This window comes from Electrona antarctica (genome assembly GCF_951216825.1).
Source record: "Electrona antarctica genome assembly, chromosome: 22".
Lineage (NCBI taxonomy): Eukaryota > Metazoa > Chordata > Actinopteri > Myctophiformes > Myctophidae > Electrona > Electrona antarctica.
Window position 1 is genome coordinate 6,029,242 of NC_136805.1, and position 25,348 is coordinate 6,054,589.

The window sequence follows — 25,348 nt, forward strand, 5'->3', positions numbered from 1 at the left end:
GCGTTTTTAGATCTTTTAGTACAGGGGTGGGCAACTGGTGGCCCGGGGGCCACATGCGGCCCCCACCTTCACATAATGCGGCCTGTATGTTCTTAACCCATTTAGGCCTGACCTCAACATTTAAAAAAAATCTTCTAAATCCTCCAGTTTTCTGAAATAAATATTTTCACGATTTTTCAAAAATAGCAGACCTACAAGCTTTGAGCTTGTAGATCTGCTATTTTTCAATAGCTAAAGTATAACATAATGCTAACACCAAAAGGGGTTCCCGCCCAAAATGGGTTAATATACCAGAATACTGACATAGTATTGATTTCAGCTGTTACAATTCCAAACCCGCTTTAATTACTTCATGACTAGTATTAAAAAGTTATTGTCTTTTTGTGTCCAACGTAGTTACGTTAACAGTTCATAAAGTTAACATAACTATAACTAAATGCATTTGAAATTCAATAAAAAAAGGTTACTTTTCAGGTTTTCAATTCAAATATAGCAAAAATAGCTGATCTACAAGCTCAAAAAATGCGACGCGTTTTGAGCTTGTAGATCGGCCATTTTTGCTACGACAGTAGCCATGCAGTTGTGGCCCTCTGGAGTGAGTGTGGAAATATATTGGCCCTCGCCATCGTCAACGTTGCCCACCCCTGTTTTAGTATTTCCAAAGGTCCATGATGTCATGAACGGAATCCAAAGGAAAGTACGCACATCTCTAAAAATAACTTTCAGGTTCTGAACAAAAAGATATTCGTACAGGAGAAGGAGAGAATGTCCGCACGCTGTTGAGTAGCTCCCACTGGGAATATCAAATACAATTTCTCTCCTTCGCCATGATGTCATGGACACTGGGCCATGATGTCATGGACACTGGGCCATGATGTCATGGACACTGGGCCATGATGTCATGGACACTGGGCCATGATGTCATGGACACTGGGCCATGATGTCATGGACACTGGGCCATGATGTCATGGACACTGGGCCATGATGTCATGGACACTGGGCCATGATGTCATGGACACTGGGCCATGATGTCATGGACACTGGGCCATGATGTCATGGACACTGGGCCATGATGTCATGGACACTGGGCCTTAGAGTATGATGTCATGGACACTGGGCCATGATGTCATGGACACTGGGCCATGATGTCATGGACACTGGGCCATGATGTCATGGACACTGGGCCATGATGTCATGGACACTGGGCCTTAGAGTATGATGTCATGGACACTGGGCCATGATGTCATGGACACTGGGCCATGATGTCATGGACACTGGGCCATGATGTCATGGACACTGGGCCTCTCCTTCGCCATGATGTCATGGACACTGGGCATGATGTCATGGACACTGGGCCATGATGTCATGGACACTGGGCCATGATGTCATGGACACTGGGCCATGATGTCATGGACACTGGGCCATGATGTCATGGACACTGGGCCATGATGTCATGGACACTGGGCCTTAGAGTATATTTCTCTCCTTCGCCATGATGTCATGGACACTGGGCCATGATGTCATGGACACTGGGCCATGATGTCATGGACACTGGGCCTTAGAGTAGCCATGATGTCATGGACACTGGGCCTTAGAGTAGCCATGATGTCATGGACACTGGGCCTTAGAGCCATGATGTCATGGACACTGGGCCATGATGTCATGGACACTGGGCCTTCGCCATGATGTCATGGACACTGGGCCTTAGAGTAGCCATGATGTCATGGACACTGGGCCTTAGAGCCATGATGTCATGGACACTGGGCCATGATGTCATGGACACTGGGCCTTCGCCATGATGTCATGGACACTGGGCCTTAGAGCCATGATGTCATGGACACTGGGCCTTAGAGCCATGATGTCATGGACACTGGGCCATGATGTCATGGACACTGGGCCTTCGCCATGATGTCATGGACACTGGGCCTTAGAGCCATGATGTCATGGACACTGGGCCTTAGAGCCATGATGTCATGGACACTGGGCCATGATGTCATGGACACTGGGCCTTCGCCATGATGTCATGGACACTGGGCCTTAGAGCCATGATGTCATGGACACTGGGCCTTAGAGCCATGATGTCATGGACACTGGGCCATGATGTCATGGACACTGGGCCTTAGAGTATATATAAATAGAGACGGCACCGGATTTCTCCTCCCATCCACTTGCATTCAGTTGCTCAAAAGCGCATGAGGCGATTTCACTCCTCCTTCCGGGTAGGAACAGAGTGCATTCTGGGATGGATTGGGCCCAAACACATGAGCGCGCTGGCCGTTGACTATCATTGCACGTATGAAACAGCGTTCACGTGTCATCATGAACGTGCACAATGATAGTCAACGGACCAGCGCATTCATGTGTTTGGGCCAGCGCTGCAATACCAAATTCAGCCACTATGTCCATTTCGCCTCAGGGTTTCCTCCGGGTGCTGTCTCTATTCATATATACTCTAAGCACTGGGCTCACTTACTTCCTGGACTACATGTTGTCTCAGTAAGAAAAATAGCAGATATACAAGCTCATAGCGCTATGAGCTTGTAGATGTGCTATTTTGAAAAAATCGTGAAAATGTGTGCAAATCTTTGAATATCTATTCTTTCACAGCAAACGTTTTTAACTCATATCCTCATAAGTATGTTGTCCCTGGAACAACATATTTTCAGATGGGTTGTCGGCGGCCAAATACACATCATTTTTTGTTGGGTTCCTCCTTGGCATGAAATAGTTTGAGAACCACTGATTGTAGAAAACATTTAGAAGACATTTTTGCAGAATCGGGTCTCGATGCGTTAAATCTTGTAGTTCTTCCACCCTACTGCTTTCAACACCTGTCATTTTGGGTGAAGAGGACAGTGACGGGTAATAGCGGAGCGTGGGCGCACTGTGCATAGGCGTTAAGCCATTTAGGCCTTACCTCGAAATTTTAAAAACGTCTTCTAAATCCTCCAGTTTTCTGAAATAAATATTTTCACGATTTTTCAAAAATAGCAGACCTACAAGCTCGTAGCGCGCCACTCGGTGGCGCGCTACGAGCTTGTAGATCTGCTATTTTTCAATAGCTAAATTATAACAATGTTTGAAACACCAAAAGGGGTTCCCGTCCAGAATGGGTTAACCCATTTAGACCTGAGCTCGATTCTACAAATGTCTTCTAGTTTCTATCCTGACAGTTTTCTGGAAAAACGCATGTTTCTATGTCAGTCATTCTCAAAACATTTTCATGTCAAGGACCCCCAAAAATATATGTATGTAATTGGCCGCCGACCCCCATCTGAAAATATGTTGTTCCAGGGACGCCTCAGAAGCAAAGATTTGAGTTAAAAACGTTCGCTGTGACAGAATATATATTCAAAGCCATTTGTGCCACATTTTCACGATTTTTCAAAAATAGCAGACCTACAAGCTCGTAGTTATGAGCTTGTAGATCTGCTGTTTTTCAATAGCTTAAGTATAAAATAATGCTTAAAACACCAAAAAGGGGTTCCCGTGGAGAATGGGTTAAAGGTCCTCTGCCTCACCGGCGAGTCACATGTTGTCTCCACAGTGGTTGCCATGGAGTCGGCACGCTGGTGGCTGCAAGTTTATTTTGAGAACTTGACGACGACGCATTGCTTCTTGTCGTTATCCAAAGTGAAGCCTTGAAATCTCTCCTTTTTTTTTTTTTCGGTTCTCCACCCCGACGCCAACGATAGGGTTCTGAAATCATACATATAATAGTACTGTTACTTTAGCTAATTTATACTTTTGCCTTACTTTGATTTAAGTAATATTTTAAATACAGAACATATCATATATATATTGTCTCTGTCTTGTGTAAACCTCATGTCCAAAAGGTTACTTTTCAGGAAAAAAAGTAGCAGATTTCGAGCTTGTCGATCTTCCATTATTTTATGTTTTTATGGAGGGACAGACAGTAGACTGACAGGAAATGGGGGAGAGAGATGAGGGGGGGTGACATGCCGTAAAGGCCGTCGGGATCGGGAGTCGAACCGGCGGCACACTGCCAGACTGGATTACCAGCCAAGGTGCCTGGACCGCTGAGCCACGGCCGAGGCCACGATCTTCCATTTTTGATGCTATTGTGTGACGCTGTAGTGTGCTCAAGTATAGGCTATTAATTCATGACAAAAAATAAATAAAATGGAGTCTGCTAACCCTCCTATCTTTACCCCCCCAACGAGGATGGAGTCTGCTAACCCTCCTATCTTTACCTCCCAACGAGGAGGAGGATGGAGTCTGCTAACCCTCCTATCTTTACCTCCCAACGAGGAGGAGGATGGAGTCTGCTAACCCTCCTATCTTTACCCCCCCAACGAGGAGGAGGATGGAGTCTGCTAACCCTCCTATCTTTACCTCCCAACGAGGAGGAGGATGGAGTCTGCTAACCCTCCTATCTTTACCTCCCAACGAGGAGGAGGAGGATGGAGTCTGCTAACCCTCCTATCTTTACCCCCCAACGAGGAGGAGGATGGAGTCTGCTAACCCTCCTATCTTTACCTCCCAACGAGGAGGAGGATGGAGTCTGCTAACCCTCCTATCTTTACCCCCTAACGAGGAGGAGGATGGAGTCTGCTAACCCTCCTATCTTTACCCCCCCAACGAGGAGGAGGATGGAGTCTGCTAACCCTCCTATCTTTACCCCCCCAACGAGGAGGAGGAGGAGGATGGAGTCTGCTAACCCTCCTATCTTTACCCCCCCAACGAGGAGGAGGATGGAGTCTGCTAACCCTCCTATCTTTACCCCCCCAACGAGGAGGAGGATGGAGTCTGCTAACCCTCCTATCTTTACCTCCCAACGAGGAGGAGGATGGAGTCTGCTAACCCTCCTATCTTTACCCCCCAACGAGGAGGAGGATGGAGTCTGCTAACCCTCCTATCTTTACCCCCTAACGAGGAGGAGGAGGAGGAGGATGGAGTCTGCTAACCCTCCTATCTTTACCTCCCAACGAGGAGGAGGATGGAGTCTGCTAACCCTCCTATCTTTACCCCCCAACGAGGAGGAGGATGGAGTCTGCTAACCCTCCTATCTTTACCCCCCCAACGAGGAGGAGGAGGATGGAGTCTGCTAACCCTCCTATCTTTACCCCCCCAACGAGGAGGAGGAGGATGGAGTCTGCTAACCCTCCTATCTTTACCCCCCCAACGAGGAGGAGGAGGATGGAGTCTGCTAACCCTCCTATCTTTACCCCCCCAACGAGGAGGAGGAGGATGGAGTCTGCTAACCCTCCTATCTTTACCTCCCAACGAGGAGGAGGATGGAGTCTGCTAACCCTCCTATCTTTACCCCCCCAACGAGGAGGAGGAGGATGGAGTCTGCTAACCCTCCTATCTTTACCTCCCAACGAGGAGGAGGATGGAGTCTGCTAACCCTCCTATCTTTACCCCCCCAACGAGGAGGAGGATGGAGTCTGCTAACCCTCCTATCTTTACCTCCCAACGAGGAGGAGGATGGAGTCTGCTAACCCTCCTATCTTTACCCCCCAACGAGGAGGAGGATGGAGTCTGCTAACCCTCCTATCTTTACCTCCCAACGAGGAGGAGGATGGAGTCTGCTAACCCTCCTATCTTTACCTCCCAACGAGGAGGAGGATGGAGTCTGCTAACCCTCCTATCTTTACCCCCCAACGAGGAGGAGGATGGAGTCTGCTAACCCTCCTATCTTTACCTCCCAACGAGGAGGAGGATGGAGTCTGCTAACCCTCCTATCTTTACCTCCCAACGAGGAGGAGGATGGAGTCTGCTAACCCTCCTATCTTTATCCACCCAACGAGGAGGAGGAGGAGGATGGAGTCTGCTAACCCTCCTATCTTTACCTCCCAACGAGGAGGAGGATGGAGTCTGCTAACCCTCCTATCTTTACCTCCCAACGAGGAGGAGGATGGAGTCTGCTAACCCTCCTATCTTTATCCACCCAACGAGGAGGAGGAGGAGGATGGAGTCTGCTAACCCTCCTATCTTTACCTCCCAACGAGGAGGAGGATGGAGTCTGCTAACCCTCCTATCTTTACCCCCTAACGAGGAGGAGGATGGAGTCTGCTAACCCTCCTATCTTTACCCCCCCAACGAGGAGGAGGATGGAGTCTGCTAACCCTCCTATCTTTACCTCCCAACGAGGAGGAGGATGGAGTCTGCTAACCCTCCTATCTGACGGAACGGACGCGGGGCGAGAACATGACCACGAGGAGACGGAACGGCCGCGGGGCGAGAACATGATCTGACCACGAGGAGACGGAACGGACGTGGGGCGAGAACATGATCTGACCACGAGGAGACGGAACGGACGCGGGGCGAGAACATGATCTGACCACGAGGAGATGGAACGGACGCGGGGCGAGAACATGATCTGACCACGAGGAGACGGAACGGACGCGGGGCGAGAACATGATCTGACCACGAGGAGACGGAACGGACGCGGGGCGAGAACATGATCTGACCACGAGGAGACGGAACGGACGCGGGGCGAGAACATGATCTGACCACGAGGAGACGGAACGGATGCGGGGCGAGAACATGATCTGACCACGAGGAGACGGAACGGACGCGGGGCGAGAACATGATCTGACCACAAGGAGACGGAACGGACGCGGGGCGAGAACATGATCTGACCACGAGGAGACGGAACAAACGCGGGGCGAGAACATGCGGCAAAAGTATAGCTGGTCTACAAGCTCGTGTTGTGGGAGCTTGGAGACCGGGAGTTTTTCCCGCATAGGGTTAGAGACTTGGTGGATTCATTGACATCAAAACATGCACTTCTTCACTATTCAAGTGATCAATTTGGAAAAAACGCAATCCATGTAATAATCGCTAAGAAAATAAACAGTAAATAAATAGTTGCAGCCCTAATTTTGTGAAAAAAGAGGGGACTAAGTACAGACCCCTGAGTCAACAAAAACTTTGAAAGAGGATAATTCAAGCTTTCCATTCAGCTGCAATGTTGGTGAGTTCGACGTTGTTTAATACAATCAGATTGACGTGTTCTCCCCGTCCTTTGATCAATGGATCACATCCTGAGGTGGGCCCGTCATGCTCCATGCTGTCTATTCAGGGGAAACGGGAGAAGGGCAGGACAGAGAGATATACGTCTGTCAGGTGAAAGCTATTCCAAAGGCTTTCAACAGCTGTCACATAAAAGGCTTAGTGCGTGCGTGCGTGCACTTGGGTTACTATAGTTGTGAGGGCCAAATGTCAAGTATAGTAGAATTTGACATTTTGTGAAAGGAGTTTTAAAGGGTTTTATGGTAAAAACAAAAAGATTCAGGCTTGAAATTATGCCTGTACTGATCTACAAGCTCACAACATGTCCCAGACACCAGCTCACAACATGTCTCAGACACCAGCTCACAACATGTCTCAGACACCAGCTCACAACATGTCTCAGACACCAGCTCACAACATGTCACAGACACCAGCTCACAACATGTCCCAGACACCAGCTCACAACATGTCTCAGACACCAGCTCACAACATGTCTCAGACACCAGCTCACAACATGTCTCAGACACCAGCTCACAACATGTCTCAGACACCAGCTCACAACATGTCACAGACACCAGCTCACAACATGTCACAGACACCAGCTCACAACATGTCTCAGACACCAGCTCACAACATGTCTCAGACACCAGCTCACAACATGTCACAGACACCAGCTCACACCATGTCTCAGACACCAGCTCACAACATGTCACCAGCTCACAACATGTCACCAGCTCACAACATGTCACCAGCTCACAACATGTCACAGACACCAGCTCACAACATGTCTCAGACACCAGCTCACAACATGTCACCAGCTCACAACATGTCACAGACACCAGCTCACAACATGTCACAGACACCAGCTCACAACATGTCACAGACACCAGCTCACAACATGTCACCAGCTCACAACATGTCACCAGCTCACAACATGTCTCAGACACCAGCTCACAACATGCCACCAGCTCACAACATGTCACCAGCTCACAACATGTCACAGACACCAGCTCACAACATGTCACAGACACCAGCTCACAACATGTCACCAGCTCACAACATGTCACAGACACCAGCTCACAACATGTCACAGACACCAGCTCACAACATGTCACCAGCTCACAACATGTCACAGACACCAGCTCACAACATGTCACAGACACCAGCTCACAACATGTCACAGACACCAGCTCACAACATGTCACCAGCTCACAACATGTCACCAGCTCACAACATGTCTCAGACACCAGCTCACAACATGCCACCAGCTCACAACATGTCACCAGCTCACAACATGTCACAGACACCAGCTCACAACATGTCACAGACACCAGCTCACAACATGTCACCAGCTCACAACATGTCACAGACACCAGCTCACAACATGTCACAGACACCAGCTCACAACATGTCACCAGCTCACAACATGTCACAGACACCAGCTCACAACATGTCACAGACACCAGCTCACAACATGTCTCAGACACCAGCTCACAACATGTCTCAGACACCAGCTCACAACATGTGTGTGTGTGTGTGTGTGTGTGTGTGTGTGTGTGTGTGTGTGTGTGTGTGTGGTGTGTGTGGTGTGTGTGGTGTGTGTGGTGTGTGTGGTGTGTGTGGTGTGTGTGTGTGTGTGTGTGTGTGTGTGTGTGGTGTGTGTGTGTGTTACAGATCAGTTGGAGTGGATGGTGGAGCACTGTGGGGCGTGGGTGGTGAAAGACCCTCTCCACTTGGACAGTGAGAAGGTACAGCTTCACTCACTGCTTCTCAAAGTTGGGGTCCATGGACGGTTGTTGCTTTGTCCGATCGGTTATTAATATATTTAGGCCTGAGATCAGATTCTAAAAATGTCTTCTACATCCTGACAGTTTTCTGAAAAAGCTATGTTTCTATGTCAGTCGTTCTTCGATTAAAAAAAAATAGCAGACCTACAAGCTCGTAGCGCGCCACTCGGTGGCGCGCTACGAGCTTGTAGAGCTGCTATTTTTCAATAGCTAAAGCATAACATAATGCTAACACCAAAAGGGGTTCCCGCCCAAAATGGGTTAATACATTTAGGCCTGACGTCGGAAAAAGAAAAAGAAAAGTCTTCTGAAAGAATATATATATTCAAAGATTTGTGCCGCATTTTTTTACGATTTTTTTAAGTGGTGCAACCACTTCCTTAAGTGACTATGTGTGTGGCTGGCTGGGTGGCTGGCTGGCTGGCTGGGTGGCTAGGGTGGGTGGGTGGCTAGGGTGGGTGCGTCTGAGCACGAAAACAGCATGGTTGTTTTTCACCACCTGTGTGCAACCTAACACACACACAAACACACACGCACATATTAACTGTATATATGGTGATTTTGGGTGTGCCAGCACAGTACAGTACAGTAGAGGGACCCCCACACGGTAACTCTATCATTTCTCAACCGTTTCGGACGTGGGTCGGCTCGCCGGAATCGGGCCGGCACCCTGGGTGCGTTCCTGTAGTTGCACCACTTACTTCACACGGGTGTGATTTTTCAAAAATAGCAGACCTACAAGTTCATAGCGCGGCACTCGGTGCTTGTAGATCTGCTATTTTTCAATAGCTAAAGTATTACATAATGCTTAGTTAAAACACCAAAAGGGGTTCCCGCCCAAAATGGGTTAATACATTATTTTGGGAGCTTTTAAAATGGTGTGCGGATCTCCTCTTTCCTTTCTGGGTCCAAGGGGCTTTTCAGGGGCTCCCCAGCTAAATGATCCATATAGTTACCACAAATGGGGGTTGGGTTTTTGTGCTAATTCGCTTTTTTCCATCGAAATAAGTAGTAAAGTGTGCCACTTGGGATACTATTTACATTATGAAGAGAGGCTATATACAAAGAAAATGGATTTTAGAGCGATGGAAATAAGCGAATTAGCACAACACCCCAATGCCCCATTAAAGTCAATGCAATAGAATTCATTGAGGGCTTACGGTCGGGGAAATAATACGCCAATAATACGCTTTTGCACAAAATAACACCTGGACCTCTTTGGTGGGGACGTAACAACTACAAATAAAGGTAATAAAGCCTTCTAGTCTGAAATTCTCCTTTAAACAGACCTGTAACTGAGAAAGTGAGAAACCATTCTTCTTGCATTAATGAAACATAACTAGAATAATCTCTGCCAGGCAAGATAGTAGAAGTCGATCTTGTTATATTTAGTCAACTAAAACTAGACTAACACTAAGACATTCCTGGTGACTGAAATGTGACTAAAACTTAAAGGCCAAAAACAACGCCGCTAGGTGTAATTTGTGATCTCTGTCTTGTCTTTTCACAGACGCTCCATCAGCTGGTGGTCGTGCAGTCTGCCTCAGAGCAGTGGGCCGGATGCAGCCGTGAGTAGTGAAACATGCCTCTGTCTCTATAGTCGATGCACAGCCCGACTAGCCTCTGTCTCACTCTCTATAGTCGATGCGCAGCCAGACTAGCCTCTGTCTCACTCTCTATAGTCGATGCGCAGCCAGACTAGCCTCTGTCTCACTCTCTATACAATTTACAATTTAGGCATTTAGCAGACGCTCTTAATCCAGAGCGACTTACATTAAGCAATAACAAAAAGCATGGCATACATCACATATATAAAAAGTAGTTATCATGAATCATGCGTAAACTAAGAACGTAACAGTGGAGTATCTATGTAAACTATACATACTATACTATATAATATATTATACATGTGTACTATAAAGTGCTATGACTACATAAAGTGCAATTCTAGAGCTGTCTACATAACAAGCTATAAGTCTGTTTAAAATACTATCTAAGTCTACATAATGTCTATAGTCGATGCGCAGCCAGACTAGCCTCTGTCTCTCTCTCTATAGTCGATGCGCAGCCAGACTAGCCTCTGTCTCACTCTCTATAGTCGATGCACAGCCAGACTAGCCTCTGTCTCACTCTCTATAGTCGATGCACAGCCATACTAGTCTCTGTCTCACTCTCTATAGTCGATGCACAGCCAGACTAGCCTCTGTCTCTCTCTCTATAGTCGATGCACAGCCAGACTAGTCTCTGTCTCACTCTCTCTATAGTCGATGCACAGCCAGACTAGCCTCTGTCTCACTCTCTATAGTCGATGCACAGCCAGACTAGCCTATGTCTCTCTCTCTCTATAGTCGATGCTCAGCTAGACTAGCCTCTGTCTCACTCTCTATAGTCGATGCGCAGCCAGACTAGCCTCTGTCTCTCTCTCTCTATAGTCGATGCGCAGCTAGACTAGCCTCTGTCTCACTCTCTATAGTCGATGCACAGCCAGACTAGCCTCTGTCTCACTCTCTCTATAGTCGATGCGCAGCTAGACTAGCCTCTGTCTCACTCTCTATAGTCGATGCGCAGCCAGACTAGTCTCTGTCTCACTCTCTCTATAGTCGATGCACAGCCAGACTAGCCTCTGTCTCACTCTCTCTATAGTCGATGCGCAGCCAGACTAGTTCTGTCACAATTATCACATCATTGCCCTAATCGCAATTACTTCAGCCCTATGTATATTTGTTGGCCATTTTAAGATAGCAGATCTACAACAGGTCATCATCATGCTGGCCTGTGGTGGGCATTTTAGTTTTAAATTCAATTTTTTGCCACGGACTTACAAAATAAGTGGACAATAATGTACACTCTCAGACCCATACAGGTCCATTTGGTTCCAAACTATCATTTAGCTGGGTCCCCCCATGGACCCCACTTTGGGAACCACTGTCCCAAATGCATGGAATGGACTGTTAACCCTGGCAGCACCTGGGTTAGGGTTACACACACACACACACACACACACACACACACACACACACACACACACACACACACCTCTCCTAAATGCATGGAATGGACTGTTAACCCTGGCAGCACCTGGGTTAGGGTTACACACACACACACACACACACACACACACACACACCTCCTAAATGCATGGAATGGACTGTTAACCCTGGCAGCACCTGGGTTAGGGTTACACACACACACACACACACACACACACACACACACACACACACACACACACACACACACACACACACACACACACACCTCCTAAATGCATGGAATGGACTGTTAACCCTGGCAGCACCTGGGGCAGCCATTTGGTTATATAATTGATGCAGTCTTTTGCCGGGGATGGGGGGGGGGGGGGGGGGGTCCGTCCATTGGGATAGACAGACCTGGAGCGGGTCAAGTGAGGACATAAATAACGATGTGCTTGTTTTTCTGTATCGCTGCGCTCGACGAGGACGCGTAGGTCGGTAAGAACCGCTCAGCGCATTTACACCCGAGGCCGATAATAATATACCAACAAGAATGTCGAGTCATAACAAGCAAACAATTCATAACAATCAAGCATTATTTTATACTTTAGCTATTGAAAAATAGCAGATCTACAAGCTCATATGAACTCGTAGGTCTGCTATTTTTTTGAAAAATCGTGAAAATGTGCCTCAAATCATTCAATATATTATTACAGAGTGAACATTTTAACTCAAATCTTTGCTTCTAGTGCATGGGGTCCCTGGAACAACCTATTTTCAGATGATGGGGCGGAGGCATATTACATATAATCTTCTGGGTCCTTGACATGAAATATTGAGCACCACTGATACAGAAACATACAAACAACATTTCTTCTTTTTTTTTTCCGACGTCAGGCTTAAATGGGCTAAACAAAGTACACAAACAGAGGCAGGCCAGACAGCGAAGCGACAGTATTAGACCAGAGAGAGAGAGAATATACCAGGAGTTAGAATGCTCTTGTGGGGGGGGGGGGGGGGGGGGAGTGTTACACCCACGGTTGGGCTCCGTGGACTATACTACATCTCTGAGGCACGAGATATATTGTACTTCTGGGCAGGAACCCCTTTTGGTGTTTTAACCCATTTTGACCTGAGATCAGATTCTAAAAATGTCTTCTACATCCTATCTATGCCAGTCGTTCTTCAAAAATAGCAGACCTACAAGCTCGTAGCGCGCCACTCGGTGGCGCGCTATGAGCTTGTAGGTCTGCTATTGTTCAATAGCTAAATTATAACATAATGCTTAAAACACCAACTGGGGTTCCCGCCCAAAATGGGTTAACCCATTTAGACCTGACATCGATATTTAAAAAATGTCTTCTATATCAGTGGTGCTCAATATTTCCTGTCAAGGACCCCAAAAATGATATGTAATTGGCCGTCGACCCCCATCTGAAAATACGTTGTTCCAGGGCAGCGCGGCACCGAGTGCCGTGCTACGAGCTTGTAGGTCTGCTATTTTCTTTGCTTCTGGGGGGGGGGGGGGGTCCCTGGAGCAACATATTTTCAGATGGGGGGGTCGGCGGCCAAATACAAATAATTTTTGGGGTTCTTGACATGAAATAGTGAGCACCACTGACATAGAAACATAGGTATTTCAGAAAACGGACTTTTTTTTTTAAATCGATGTCAGGCCTAAATGGTGGTAGTACTTAATAAATGTACTTATTAAGTACAGTACTTAATAAATGTACTTACTGTAGTTACTTTCCACCACTGAGAAAGAGAGAGAGAGAGACACAGAGAGAGAGATCAAAATGAGTTGGTCATAGAACAGAGTGGCTGCCATGTAGAGAGAGGGACGGTGGCGGTTTGAGAGAGAGAGATAACAGAGTGGCTGCCATGTAGAGAGAGGGACGGTGGCGGTTTGAGAGAGAGAGGTAGAACAGAGTGGCTGCCATGTAGAGAGAGGGACGGTGGCGGTTTGAGAGAGAGAGAGGTAGAACAGAGTGGCTGCCATGTAGAGAGAGGGACGGTGGCGGTTTGAGAGAGAGAGAGGTAGAACAGAGTGGCTGCCATGTAGAGAGAGGGACGGTGGCGGTTTGAGAGAGAGAGGTAGAACAGCGTGGCTGCCATGTAGAGAGAGGGACGGTGGCGGTTTGAGAGAGAGAGGTAGAACAGAGTGGCTGCCATGTAGAGAGAGAGGGACGGTGGCGGTTTGAGAGAGAGAGAGATGGAACAGAGTGGCTGCCATGTAGAGAGAGGGACGGTGGCGGTATGAGAGAGAGAGAGAGAACAGAGTGGCTGCCATGTAGAGAGAGGGACGGTGGCGGTATGAGAGAGAGAGGTAGAACAGAGTGGCTGCCATGTAGAGAGAGGGACGGTGGCGGTTTGAGAGAGAGAGGTAGAACAGAGTGGCTGCCATGTAGAGAGAGGGACGGTGGCGGTTTGAGAGAGAGAGGTAGAACAGAGTGGCTGCCATGTAGAGAGAGGGACGGTGGCGGTTTGAGAGAGAGAGGTAGAACAGAGTGGCTGCCATGTAGAGAGAGAGGGACGGTGGCGGTATGAGAGAGAGAGGTAGAACAGAGTGGCTGCCATGTAGAGAGAGAGGGACGGTGGCGGTATGAGAGAGAGAGGTAGAACAGAGTGGCTGCCATGTAGAGAGAGAGGGGGACGGTGGCGGTTTGAGAGAGAGAGGTAGAACAGAGTGGCTGCCATGTAGAGAGAGAGGGACGGTGGCGGTTTGAGAGAGAGAGGTAGAACAGAGTGGCTGCCATGTAGAGAGAGAGGGGGACGGTGGCGGTTTGAGAGAGAGAGAGAGGTAGAACAGAGTGGCTGCCATGTAGAGAGAGGGACGGTGGCGGTTTGAGAGAGAGAGGTAGAACAGAGTGGCTGCCATGTAGAGAGAGGGACGGTGGCGGTTTGAGAGAGAGAGGTAGAACAGAGTGGCTGCCATGTAGAGAGAGGGACGGTGGCGGTTTGAGAGAGAGAGAGAGGTAGAACAGAGTGGCTGCCATGTAGAGAGAGGGACGGTGGCGGTTTGAGAGAGAGAGAGAGGTAGAACAGAGTGGCTGCCATGTAGAGAGAGGGACGGTGGCGGTTTGAGAGAGAGAGGTAGAACAGAGTGGCTGCCATGTAGAGAGAGGGACGGTGGCGGTTTGAGAGAGAGAGAGAGGTAGAACAGAGTGGCTGCCATGTAGAGAGAGAGGGACGGTGGCGGTTTGAGAGAGAGAGAGAGGTAGAACAGAGTGGCTGCCATGTAGAGAGAGGGACGGTGGCGGTTTGAGAGAGAGAGAGAGATGGAACAGAGTGGCTGCCATGTAGAGAGAGGGACGGTGGCGGTTTGAGAGAGAGAGGTAGAACAGAGTGGCTGCCATGTAGAGAGAGAGGGACGGTGGCGGTTTGAGAGAGAGAGGTAGAACAGAGTGGCTGCCATGTAGAGAGATGGACGGTGGCGGTTTGAGAGAGAGAGAGATGGAACAGAGTGGCTGCCATGTAGAGAGAGGGACGGTGGCGGTTTGAGAGAGAGAGGTAGAACAGAGTGGCTGCCATGTAGAGAGAGGGACGGTGGCGGTTTGAGAGAGAGAGAGAGAACAGAGTGGCTGCCATGTAGAGAGAGGGACGGTGGCGGTTTGAGAGAGAGAGGTAGAACAGAGTGGCTGCCATGTAGAGAGAGGGACGGTGGCGGTTTGAGAGAGAGAGAGAGGAAAGCTTAGAGACCCTGAAATCCCCCCCCCCCCCCTTTCTGTCTATCTCACACACTTTGGGCTCTATTTTCGTCCTATGCTAAATACTATACTTTGCCTTTTTTTACTATTTTGAAAAACATTTTTGAATAGTTAAAATAGCCAATCTATACAAGCTCACAATGTGTCTATGTACTGTAGATGGGCTGGTTGAACTATTCAAAAATGATTTGATTTGAAGCAAAAGGCAAGGTAGTTTAGGGATAAGGCGTTTAGCATGGACCAAAATAGAATCCTTTGTCTCTCTCTCTCTCTCTCTCTCTCTCTGTTCTCACTATGTCTCTCGCTCTCTCTGTACCCTGGTTTGCACTGCTGCATATTTCATGTGGCCTTTCTCCCCTGCCGCCTCCTTGAGGCAGACACACAGCTCAGGTAATCAAGTAGGCCCTCTGCGCTCTCCCACTCCTCCTCTCTCTCTCTCTCTCTCTCTCTCTCTCTCTCTCTCTCTCTCGCTCGCTCGCTCTCGCTCTCTCGCTCTCTCTCGCTCGCTCGCTCTCTCTCGCTCTCTCTCTCGCTCTCTCTCTCTCTCGCGCTCTCTCGCTCGCTCTCTCGCTCGCTCTCTCGCTCTCTTGCTCGCTCTCTCTCTCTCTCTCTCTCTCTCTCTCTCTCTCTCTCCTTTTCCTCCCTCCCTTCAAGAGATAGATATTCCCTGAACATGATAATCACTGCTTGGTACATGCTATGATCATCTTGGTACATGCTATGATCATCTTGGTACATGCTATGATCATCTTGGTACATGCTATGATCATCTTGGTACATGCTATGATCATCTTGGTACATGCTATGATCATCTTGGTACATGCTATGATCATCTTGGTACATGCTATGATCATCTTGGTACATGCTATGATCATCTTGGTACATGCTATGATCATCTTGGTACATGCTATGATCATCTTGGTACATGCTATGATCATCTTGGTACATGCTATGATCATCTTGGTACATGCTATGATCATCTTGGTACATGCTATGATCATCTTGGTACATGCTATGATCATCTTGGTATACATGCTATGATCATCTTGGTACATGCTATGATCATCTTGGTACATGCTATGATCATCTTGGTACATGCTATGATCATCTTGGTACATGCTATGATCATCTTGGTACATGCTATGATCATCTTGGTACATGCTATGATCATCTTGGTACATGCTATGATCATCTTGGTACATGCTATGATCATCTTGGTACATGCTATGATCATCTTGGTACATGCTATGATCATCTTGGTACATGCTATGATCATCTTGGTACATGCTATGATCATCTTGGTACATGCTATGATCATCTTGGTACATGCTATGATCATCTTGGTACATGCTATGATCATCGTCGTCAGGCAGAAACCTTGTATCTCCATATTTTAGCTTTTTTCTTTTTTTCTTTTTTTTCTTTTTAATGCCCTACTTTGTCGTACAAGAAAGTGTCTCGCAAACGGGGCGAAAATAGCCGATCTACAAGCTCACATCGTGAGATCAGGGGTCTCGTGTTGTGAGGCAGGTCTCGCTCAGGGGGGAGAGAGAGAGAGAGAGAGAGAGCTAGAGAGTGCTATATTTGCTAAAAAACAACTATCCATGATTTCCATAGCGATTACATTCTACCTCTTATCTCCAATATTCTAACATGTTGTGTTGTTTTTTTCCCCGTAATTGAATTGTATGAGAACTACAGCGTCACACACAGAGGTTGCTCTAATAGAACTACAGCGTCACACACAGAGGTTGCTCTAATAGAACTACAGCGTCACACACAGAGGTTGCTCTAATAGAACTACAGCGTCACACACAGAGGTTGCTCTAATAGAACTACAGCGTCACACACAGAGGTTGCTCTAATAGAACTACAGCGTCACACACAGAGGTTGCTCTAATAGAACTACAGCGTCACACACAGAGGTTGCTCTATGAGAACTACAGTGTCACACACAGAGGTTTCTCTAATAGAACTACAGCGTCACACACAGAGGTTGCTCTAATAGAACTACAGTGTCACACACAGAGGTTGCTCTAATAGAACTACAGCGTCACACACAGAGGTTGCTCTAATAGAACTACAGCGTCACACACAGAGGTTGCTCTAATAGAACTACAGCGTCACACACAGAGGTTGCTCTATGAGAACTACAGCGTCACACACAGAGGTTGCTCTAATAGAACTACAGTGTCACACACAGAGGTTGCTCTAATAGAACTAAAGCGTCACACACAGAGGTTGCTCTAATAGAACTACAGCGTCACACACAGAGGTTGCTCTAATAGAACTACAGTGTCACACACAGAGGTTGCTCTAATAGAACTACAGCGTCACACAGAGGTTGCTCTAATAGAACTACAGCGTCACACACAGAGGTTGCTCTAATAGAACTAAAGCGTCACACACAGAGGTTGCTCTAATAGAACTACAGTGTCACACAGAGGTTGCTCTATGAGAACTACAGTGTCACACACAGAGGTTGCTCTAATAGAACTACAGTGTCACACAGAGGTTGCTCTATGAGAACTACAGTGTCACACACAGAGGTTGCTCTAATAGAACTACAGTGTCACACACAGAGGTTGCTCTAATAGAACTACAGCGTCACACACAGAGGTTGCTCTAATAGAACTACAGTGTCACACACAGAGGTTGCTCTAATAGAACTACAGTGTCACACACAGAGGTTGCTCTAATAGAACTACAGCGTCACACACAGAGGTTGCTCTAATAGAACTACAGCGTCACACACAGAGGTTGCTCTAATAGAACTACAGTGTCACACAGAGGTTGCTCTATGAGAACTACAGTGTCACACACAGAGGTTGCTCTAATAGAACTACAGCGTCACACACAGGAGGTTGCTCTAATAGAACTACAGCGTCACACACAGAGGTTGCTCTATGAGAACTACAGTGTCACACACAGAGGTTGCTCTAATAGAACTACAGTGTCACACACAGAGGTTGCTCTAATAGAACTACAGCGTCACACACAGAGGTTGCTCTAATAGAACTACAGTGTCACACACAGAGGTTGCTCTATGAGAACTACAGTGTCACACACAGAGGTTGCTCTAATAGAACTACAGCGTCACACACAGAGGTTGCTCTAATAGAACTACAGTGTCACACACAGAGGTTGCTCTAATAGAACTACAGTGTCACACACAGAGGTTGCTCTAATAGAACTACAGCGTCACACACAGAGGTTGCTCTATGAGAACTACAGCGTCACACACAGAGGTTGCTCTAATAGAACTACAGCGTCACACACAGAGGTTGCTCTATGAGAACTACAGCGTCACACACAGAGGTTGCTCTAATAGAACTACAGTGTCACACACAGAGGTTGCTCTAATAGAACTACAGCGTCACACACAGAGGTTGCTCTAATAGAACTACAGCGTCACACACAGAGGTTGCTCTAATAGAACTGCAGTGTCACACACAGAGGTTGCTCTAATAGAACTACAGCGTCACACACAGAGGTTGCTCTAATAGAACTACAGCGTCACACACAGAGGTTGCTCTAATAGAACTACAGTGTCACACACAGAGGTTGCTCTAATAGAACTACAGTGTCACACACAGAGGTTGCTCTAATAGAACTACAGTGTCACACAGAGGTTGCTCTATGAGAACTACAGTGTCACACACAGAGGTTGCTCTAATAGAACTACAGTGTCACACACAGAGGTTGCTCTAATAGAACTACAGTGTCACACAGAGGTTGCTCTATGAGAACTACAGTGTCACACACAGAGGTTGCTCTAATAGAATATAGTGTCACACAGAGGTTGCTCTATGAGAACTACAGTGTCACACACAGAGGTTGCTCTAATAGAACTACAGTGTCACACACAGAGGTTGCTCTAATAAAACTACAGCGTCACACACAGAGGTTGCTCTAATAGAACTACAGTGTCACACACAGAGGTTGCTCTAATAGAACTACAGTGTCACACACAGAGGTTGCTCTAATAGAACTACAGCGTCACACACAGGAGGTTGCTCTAATAGAACTACAGCGTCACACACAGAGGTTGCTCTATGAGAACTACAGTGTCACACACAGAGGTTGCTCTAATAGAACTACAGCGTCACACACAGAGGTTGCTCTATGAGAACTACAGTGTCACACACAGAGGTTGCTCTAATAGAACTACAGCGTCACACACAGAGGTTGCTCTATGAGAACTACAGCGTCACACACAGAGGTTGCTCTAATAGAACTACAGCGTCACACACAGAGGTTGCTCTAATAGAACTACAGCGTCACACACAGAGGTTGCTCTAATAGAACTACAGCGTCACACACAGAGGTTGCTCTAATAGAACTACAGCGTCACACACAGAGGTTGCTCTAATAGAACTACAGCGTCACACACAGAGGTTGCTCTAATAGAACTACAGCGTCACACACAGAGGTTGCTCTATGAGAACTACAGCGTCACACACAGAGGTTGCTCTAATAGAACTACAGCGTCACACACAGAGGTTGCTCTAATAGAACTACAGCGTCACACACAGAGGTTGCTCTAATAGAACTACAGTGTCACACAGAGGTTGCTCTAATAGAACTACAGCGTCACACACCGAGGTTGCTCTAATAGAACTACAGCGTCACACACAGAGGTTGCTCTAATAGAACTACAGTGTCACACAGAGGTTGCTCTAATAGAACTACAGCGTCACACACAGAGGTTGCTCTAATAGAACTACAGCGTCACACACAGAGGTTGCTCTAATAGAACTACAGCGTCACACACAGAGGTTGCTCTAATAGAACTACAGCGTCACACACAGAGGTTGCTCTAATAGAACTACAGCGTCACACACAGAGGTTGCTCTATGAGAACTACAGCGTCACACACAGAGGTTGCTCTATGAGAACTACAGCGTCACACACAGAGGTTGCTCTAATAGAACTACAGTGTCACACAGAGGTTGCTCTAATAGAACTACAGCGTCACACACCGAGGTTGCTCTAATAGAACTACAGCGTCACACACAGAGGTTGCTCTAATAGAACTACAGCGTCACACACAGAGGTTGCTCTAATAGAACTACAGCGTCACACACAGAGGTTGCTCTAATAGAACTACAGTGTCACACACAGAGGTTGCTCTAATAGAACTACAGTGTCACACACAGGTTGCTCTATGAGAACTACAGTGTCACACACAGAGGTTGCTCTAATAGAACTACAGCGTCACACACAGAGGTTGCTCTAATAGAACTACAGCGTCACACACAGAGGTTGCTCTATGAGAACTACAGTGTCACACACAGAGGTTGCTCTAATAGAACTACAGCGTCACACACAGAGGTTGCTCTAATAGAACTACAGCGTCACACACAGAGGTTGCTCTAATAGAACTACAGTGTCACACACAGAGGTTGCTCTATGAGAACTACAGTGTCACACACAGAGGTTGCTCTATGAGAACTACAGTGTCACACACAGAGGTTGCTCTATGAGAACTACAGCGTCACACACAGAGGTTGCTCTAATAGAACTACAGCGTCACACACAGAGGTTGCTCTAATAGAACTACAGCGTCACACACAGAGGTTGCTCTAATAGAACTACAGTGTCACACACAGAGGTTGCTCTAATAGAACTACAGCGTCACACACAGAGGTTGCTCTAATAGAACTACAGCGTCACACACAGAGGTTGCTCTAATAGAACTACAGCGTCACACACAGAGGTTGCTCTAATAGAACTACAGCGTCACACACAGAGGTTGCTCTAATAGAACTACAGCGTCACACACAGAGGTTGCTCTAATAGAACTACAGTGTCACACACAGAGGTTGCTCTAATAGAACTACAGTGTCACACACAGAGGTTGCTCTAATAGAACTACAGTGTCACACACAGAGGTTGCTCTATGAGAACTACAGTGTCACACACAGAGGTTGCTCTAATAGAACTACAGTGTCACACACAGAGGTTGCTCTATGAGAACTACAGTGTCACACACAGAGGTTGCTCTATGAGAACTACAGTGTCACACACAGAGGTTGCTCTATGAGAACTACAGTGTCACACACAGAGGTTGCTCTAATAGAACTACAGTGTCACACACAGAGGTTGCTCTATGAGAACTACAGTGTCACACACAGAGGTTGCTCTAATAGAACTACAGTGTCACACACAGAGGTTGCTCTAATAGAACTACAGTGTCACACACAGAGGTTGCTCTAATAGAACTACAGCGTCACACACAGAGGTTGCTCTAATAGAACTACAGCGTCACACACAGAGGTTGCTCTAATAGAACTACAGTGTCACACACAGAGGTTGCTCTAATAGAACTACAGCGTCACACACAGAGGTTGCTCTAATAGAACTACAGCGTCACACACAGAGGTTGCTCTAATAGAACTACAGCGTCACACACAGAGGTTGCTCTAATAGAACTACAGCGTCACACACAGAGGTTGCTCTAATAGAACTACAGTGTCACACACAGAGGTTGCTCTAATAGAACTACAGCGTCACACACAGAGGTTGCTCTAATAGAACTACAGCGTCACACACAGAGGTTGCTCTAATAGAACTACAGCGTCACACACAGAGGTTGCTCTAATAGAACTACAGCGTCACACACAGAGGTTGCTCTAATAGAACTACAGCGTCACACACAGAGGTTGCTCTAATAGAACTACAGTGTCACACACAGAGGTTGCTCTATGAGAACTACAGCGTCACACACAGAGGTTGCTCTATGAGAACTACAGCGTCACACACAGAGGTTGCTCTAATAGAACTACAGCGTCACACACAGAGGTTGCTCTAATAGAACTACAGCGTCACACACAGAGGTTGCTCTAATAGAACTACAGTGTCACACACAGAGGTTGCTCTAATAGAACTACAGCGTCACACACAGAGGTTGCTCTAATAGAACTACAGCGTCACACACAGAGGTTGCTCTATGAGAACTACAGTGTCACACTCAGAGGTTGCTCTAATAGAACTACAGCGTCACACACAGAGGTTGCTCCCATCCAGGTTTTTTAGGGGAACGATCCCGATCACCGATAGCTTTTCTCACGATCGGCCGATACCGATCTTGTGTGTAAGCCGGGGAAAATTTGAATATTTCCAAAATTATTATGTCAAAACCCACGTCAAAAAAGGCTTCTTCTCTCTCTCTGTTCTTTCCGCAGCTCTCCGGAGACGCGCCACGGTGGTGACTCGGGCTTGGCTGCTGGACAGCGTGGCTACTTACACCCTCCAGGACCACCTGAACTACACGCTATGAACCACACACTAGGGTTTTCACTTCTAGTGATTTTGATGATATTTGTTCATTTAAAAACTGTGTACATTGGTGACTTATCTAGCATTCTAGCTGATCTTGAGTCAACTAGTACCAACAAGGTCAACTAGTGGATTTGCTAGTCGACTAGTTGAATATTCGACTAGTTGCTTAAAGCCCTAACACACACGCCCACCAGCACCACCTAAATACTACACGCTATGAACCACACACACCCTTGAGGGAGTTCCAGGGGGTTATCAGCTAAATGATAGTTTGGAACCAAATGGGTCTGTAACTCTGAGAGTGTACAAATGGAACCAAATGGACCCTTATGGGTCTGTAACTCTGAGAGTGTACAAATGGAACCAAATGGACCCTTATGGGTCTTTAACTCTGAGAGTGTACAAATGGATGAAATTAACATTGATTTTACAATATAAATTGGGGGTCCCAGAGATCGCAAAATGCCATTAAATGGGGGTCCGTAGACTAATGCATGTCAAACTGGGGGGGGGGGGGGTCCTTGAAATTAAACGGGTTGAGAATCACTGCTAGAGCCCTAAAAGTCTTCTCTTATGGGGGGGTCCCTGGCATCTTCCCTGGCATCTTTTCAAATGGAGGTCCACGGGTTAATTGGTGTCAATTTGGGGGTCCTTGACATGAAAACGTTTGGTGAAGCACTGACTACACGCTATGAACCACACACGCCCTCCAGGACCACCTAAACTACACTATGAATCAAGGAACACAAGTCCACGTACCACTGGACTGCCACTGTCTTCTCCTAGGGTGTACTCCCTCCACCCGGCCCCATTTGTCCTGGTATTTGTCTTTTTATAATTATAGTAGATTATGATCGACCATTATCAGTATAGCTCCCAAGGGTTTTAACCCATTTAGGCCTGACAAAAAATGTCTTCTAAATCATGACAGTTTCTATGTCGGTGGTGCTCAATATTTCATGTCAAGGACCCCAAAAATGATATGCATTTGGCCACCGACCCCCCCCCCATCTGAAAATATGTTGTTCCAGGGATCTACAAGCTCATAGCGCGGAACTCGGTGCCGTGCTATGAGCTTGTAGATCTGCTATTTTTCAATAGCTAATGTATAACATAATACTTCAAACAACAAAAGGGGTTCCCGGCGCCGCCCATAATGGGCTTTAATGTCAAGGACCCCCCCCCCCCCCCCCCCCCCATAACTCTTAAGGTTCCATTTGATTCCATTTGTACACTATGAGTTACAGGCCTGTAAACGTTGGGTCCATTTGGAACCCCTACTGAAGGAACCATGAGGTTCCCTGGACCTCATGTTGAGATATTCCCTGGCCAAGGGCCACATTATGCTGGACCCCCTACTGAAGGAACCATGAGGTTCCCTGGACCTCATGTTGAGATATTCCCTGGCCAAGGGCCACATTATGCTGGACCCCCTACTGAAGGAACCATGAGGTTCCCTGGACCTCATGTTGAGATATTCCCTGGCCAAGGGCCACATTATGCTCTGGAGCACAAAGCCAGAGTTATGCACATTGAAGTTTAATGTACAGATTAATGGAAGTTTAATGTACAGATTAAAGGGGAAAACCACCCATTTTCAACATTTTACTATGTCATTAATATACCTTAGAGCTGTTGTGTGGAAATAATAAAAAAGTCCCCCCCCATTCTGTTTCCTAGAACTGTAATTATGAAAAAATAACATGGTGAAACACATCTTGATGACATCATCAAGATGTGTTTCACCATGTTAATGATTTTTTTCAGACCTCTAGTTCTAGGAAACACAGAATGGGGGAACCTTTTTATTATTTCCACACAACAGCTCTAAGGTACATTAATGACATAGTAAAATGTTGAAAATGAGTGGAATGCCCCTTTAATGTGTGTTTGTCTAGAATTGACACTAGAGAGAGTAGGCGACCGTCGATCAAAACAATTGATCTATATGATTATAAAAAAACATATCGATTCTAATAAAATAATCGGTTTTGAAACAAACTGTGTTTATTTAATTTTCTTTATACAATATCGGGATCAATAGCAGATCCACAGGTTTGTACATTTTTGCCATTTTGTTTTCATAGACACCATTGTATGACGTACGCAACATAGGGCTTAAGTGGTTAATCAGACATATCAATTTAGTTGATAAATAAATTATCTATTTGAATGTTTTTTTTCATGTCTATTTGTATATAAAATGTAAATCTATTTTAGTAAGATTATGGGTGTCCTGTCAGGCTGATACTGTAGCTCAGGGCTGGGCAACTTTGACGTTTGAGAGGGCCACTATATTTCCACACTCACTCCCTAGGGCCATATATTACTGTCGTAGCAAAAATAGCCGATCTACAAGCTCAAAACGTGTCGCAGCGCGATGCGTTTTGAGCTTGTAGATCGGCTATTTTTTGCTATTTTCCAATTGAAATCTTGAATTATTTTTTAATTGGAATCCTGAAAATTAACATTTTTATGTAATTTCAAATGCCTTTAATTATACTTGTGTTGAGCAATGAGCTACTAATTTAGACTGAAGTAATTAAAGCGGGTCATGTTTGCATGTGGAATTGTAAACAGCTGAAACCAATATTATATCAGTATTCTGACATTA

General features: G+C 46.6%; 1 protein-coding gene across 1 annotated transcript in view; it reads left to right on the top strand.

Moving 5' to 3' along the window:
- LOC306914786 (breast cancer type 1 susceptibility protein homolog) overlaps positions 1–24,652 on the top strand; it is a gene marked incomplete at its 5' end in the record, with an annotated part of 37,446 nt that extends 12,794 nt beyond the window's left edge. The window contains 3 exons of the mRNA XM_079491985.1: positions 8,656–8,729; positions 10,279–10,336; positions 22,638–24,652. Of these exons, the coding sequence (XP_079348111.1) occupies positions 8,656–8,729; positions 10,279–10,336; positions 22,638–22,732 (227 nt within the window). The 3' untranslated portion in view covers positions 22,733–24,652. The remainder of the gene's footprint in view (positions 1–8,655; positions 8,730–10,278; positions 10,337–22,637) is intronic.
- Positions 24,653–25,348: the final 696 nt, after the last annotated feature.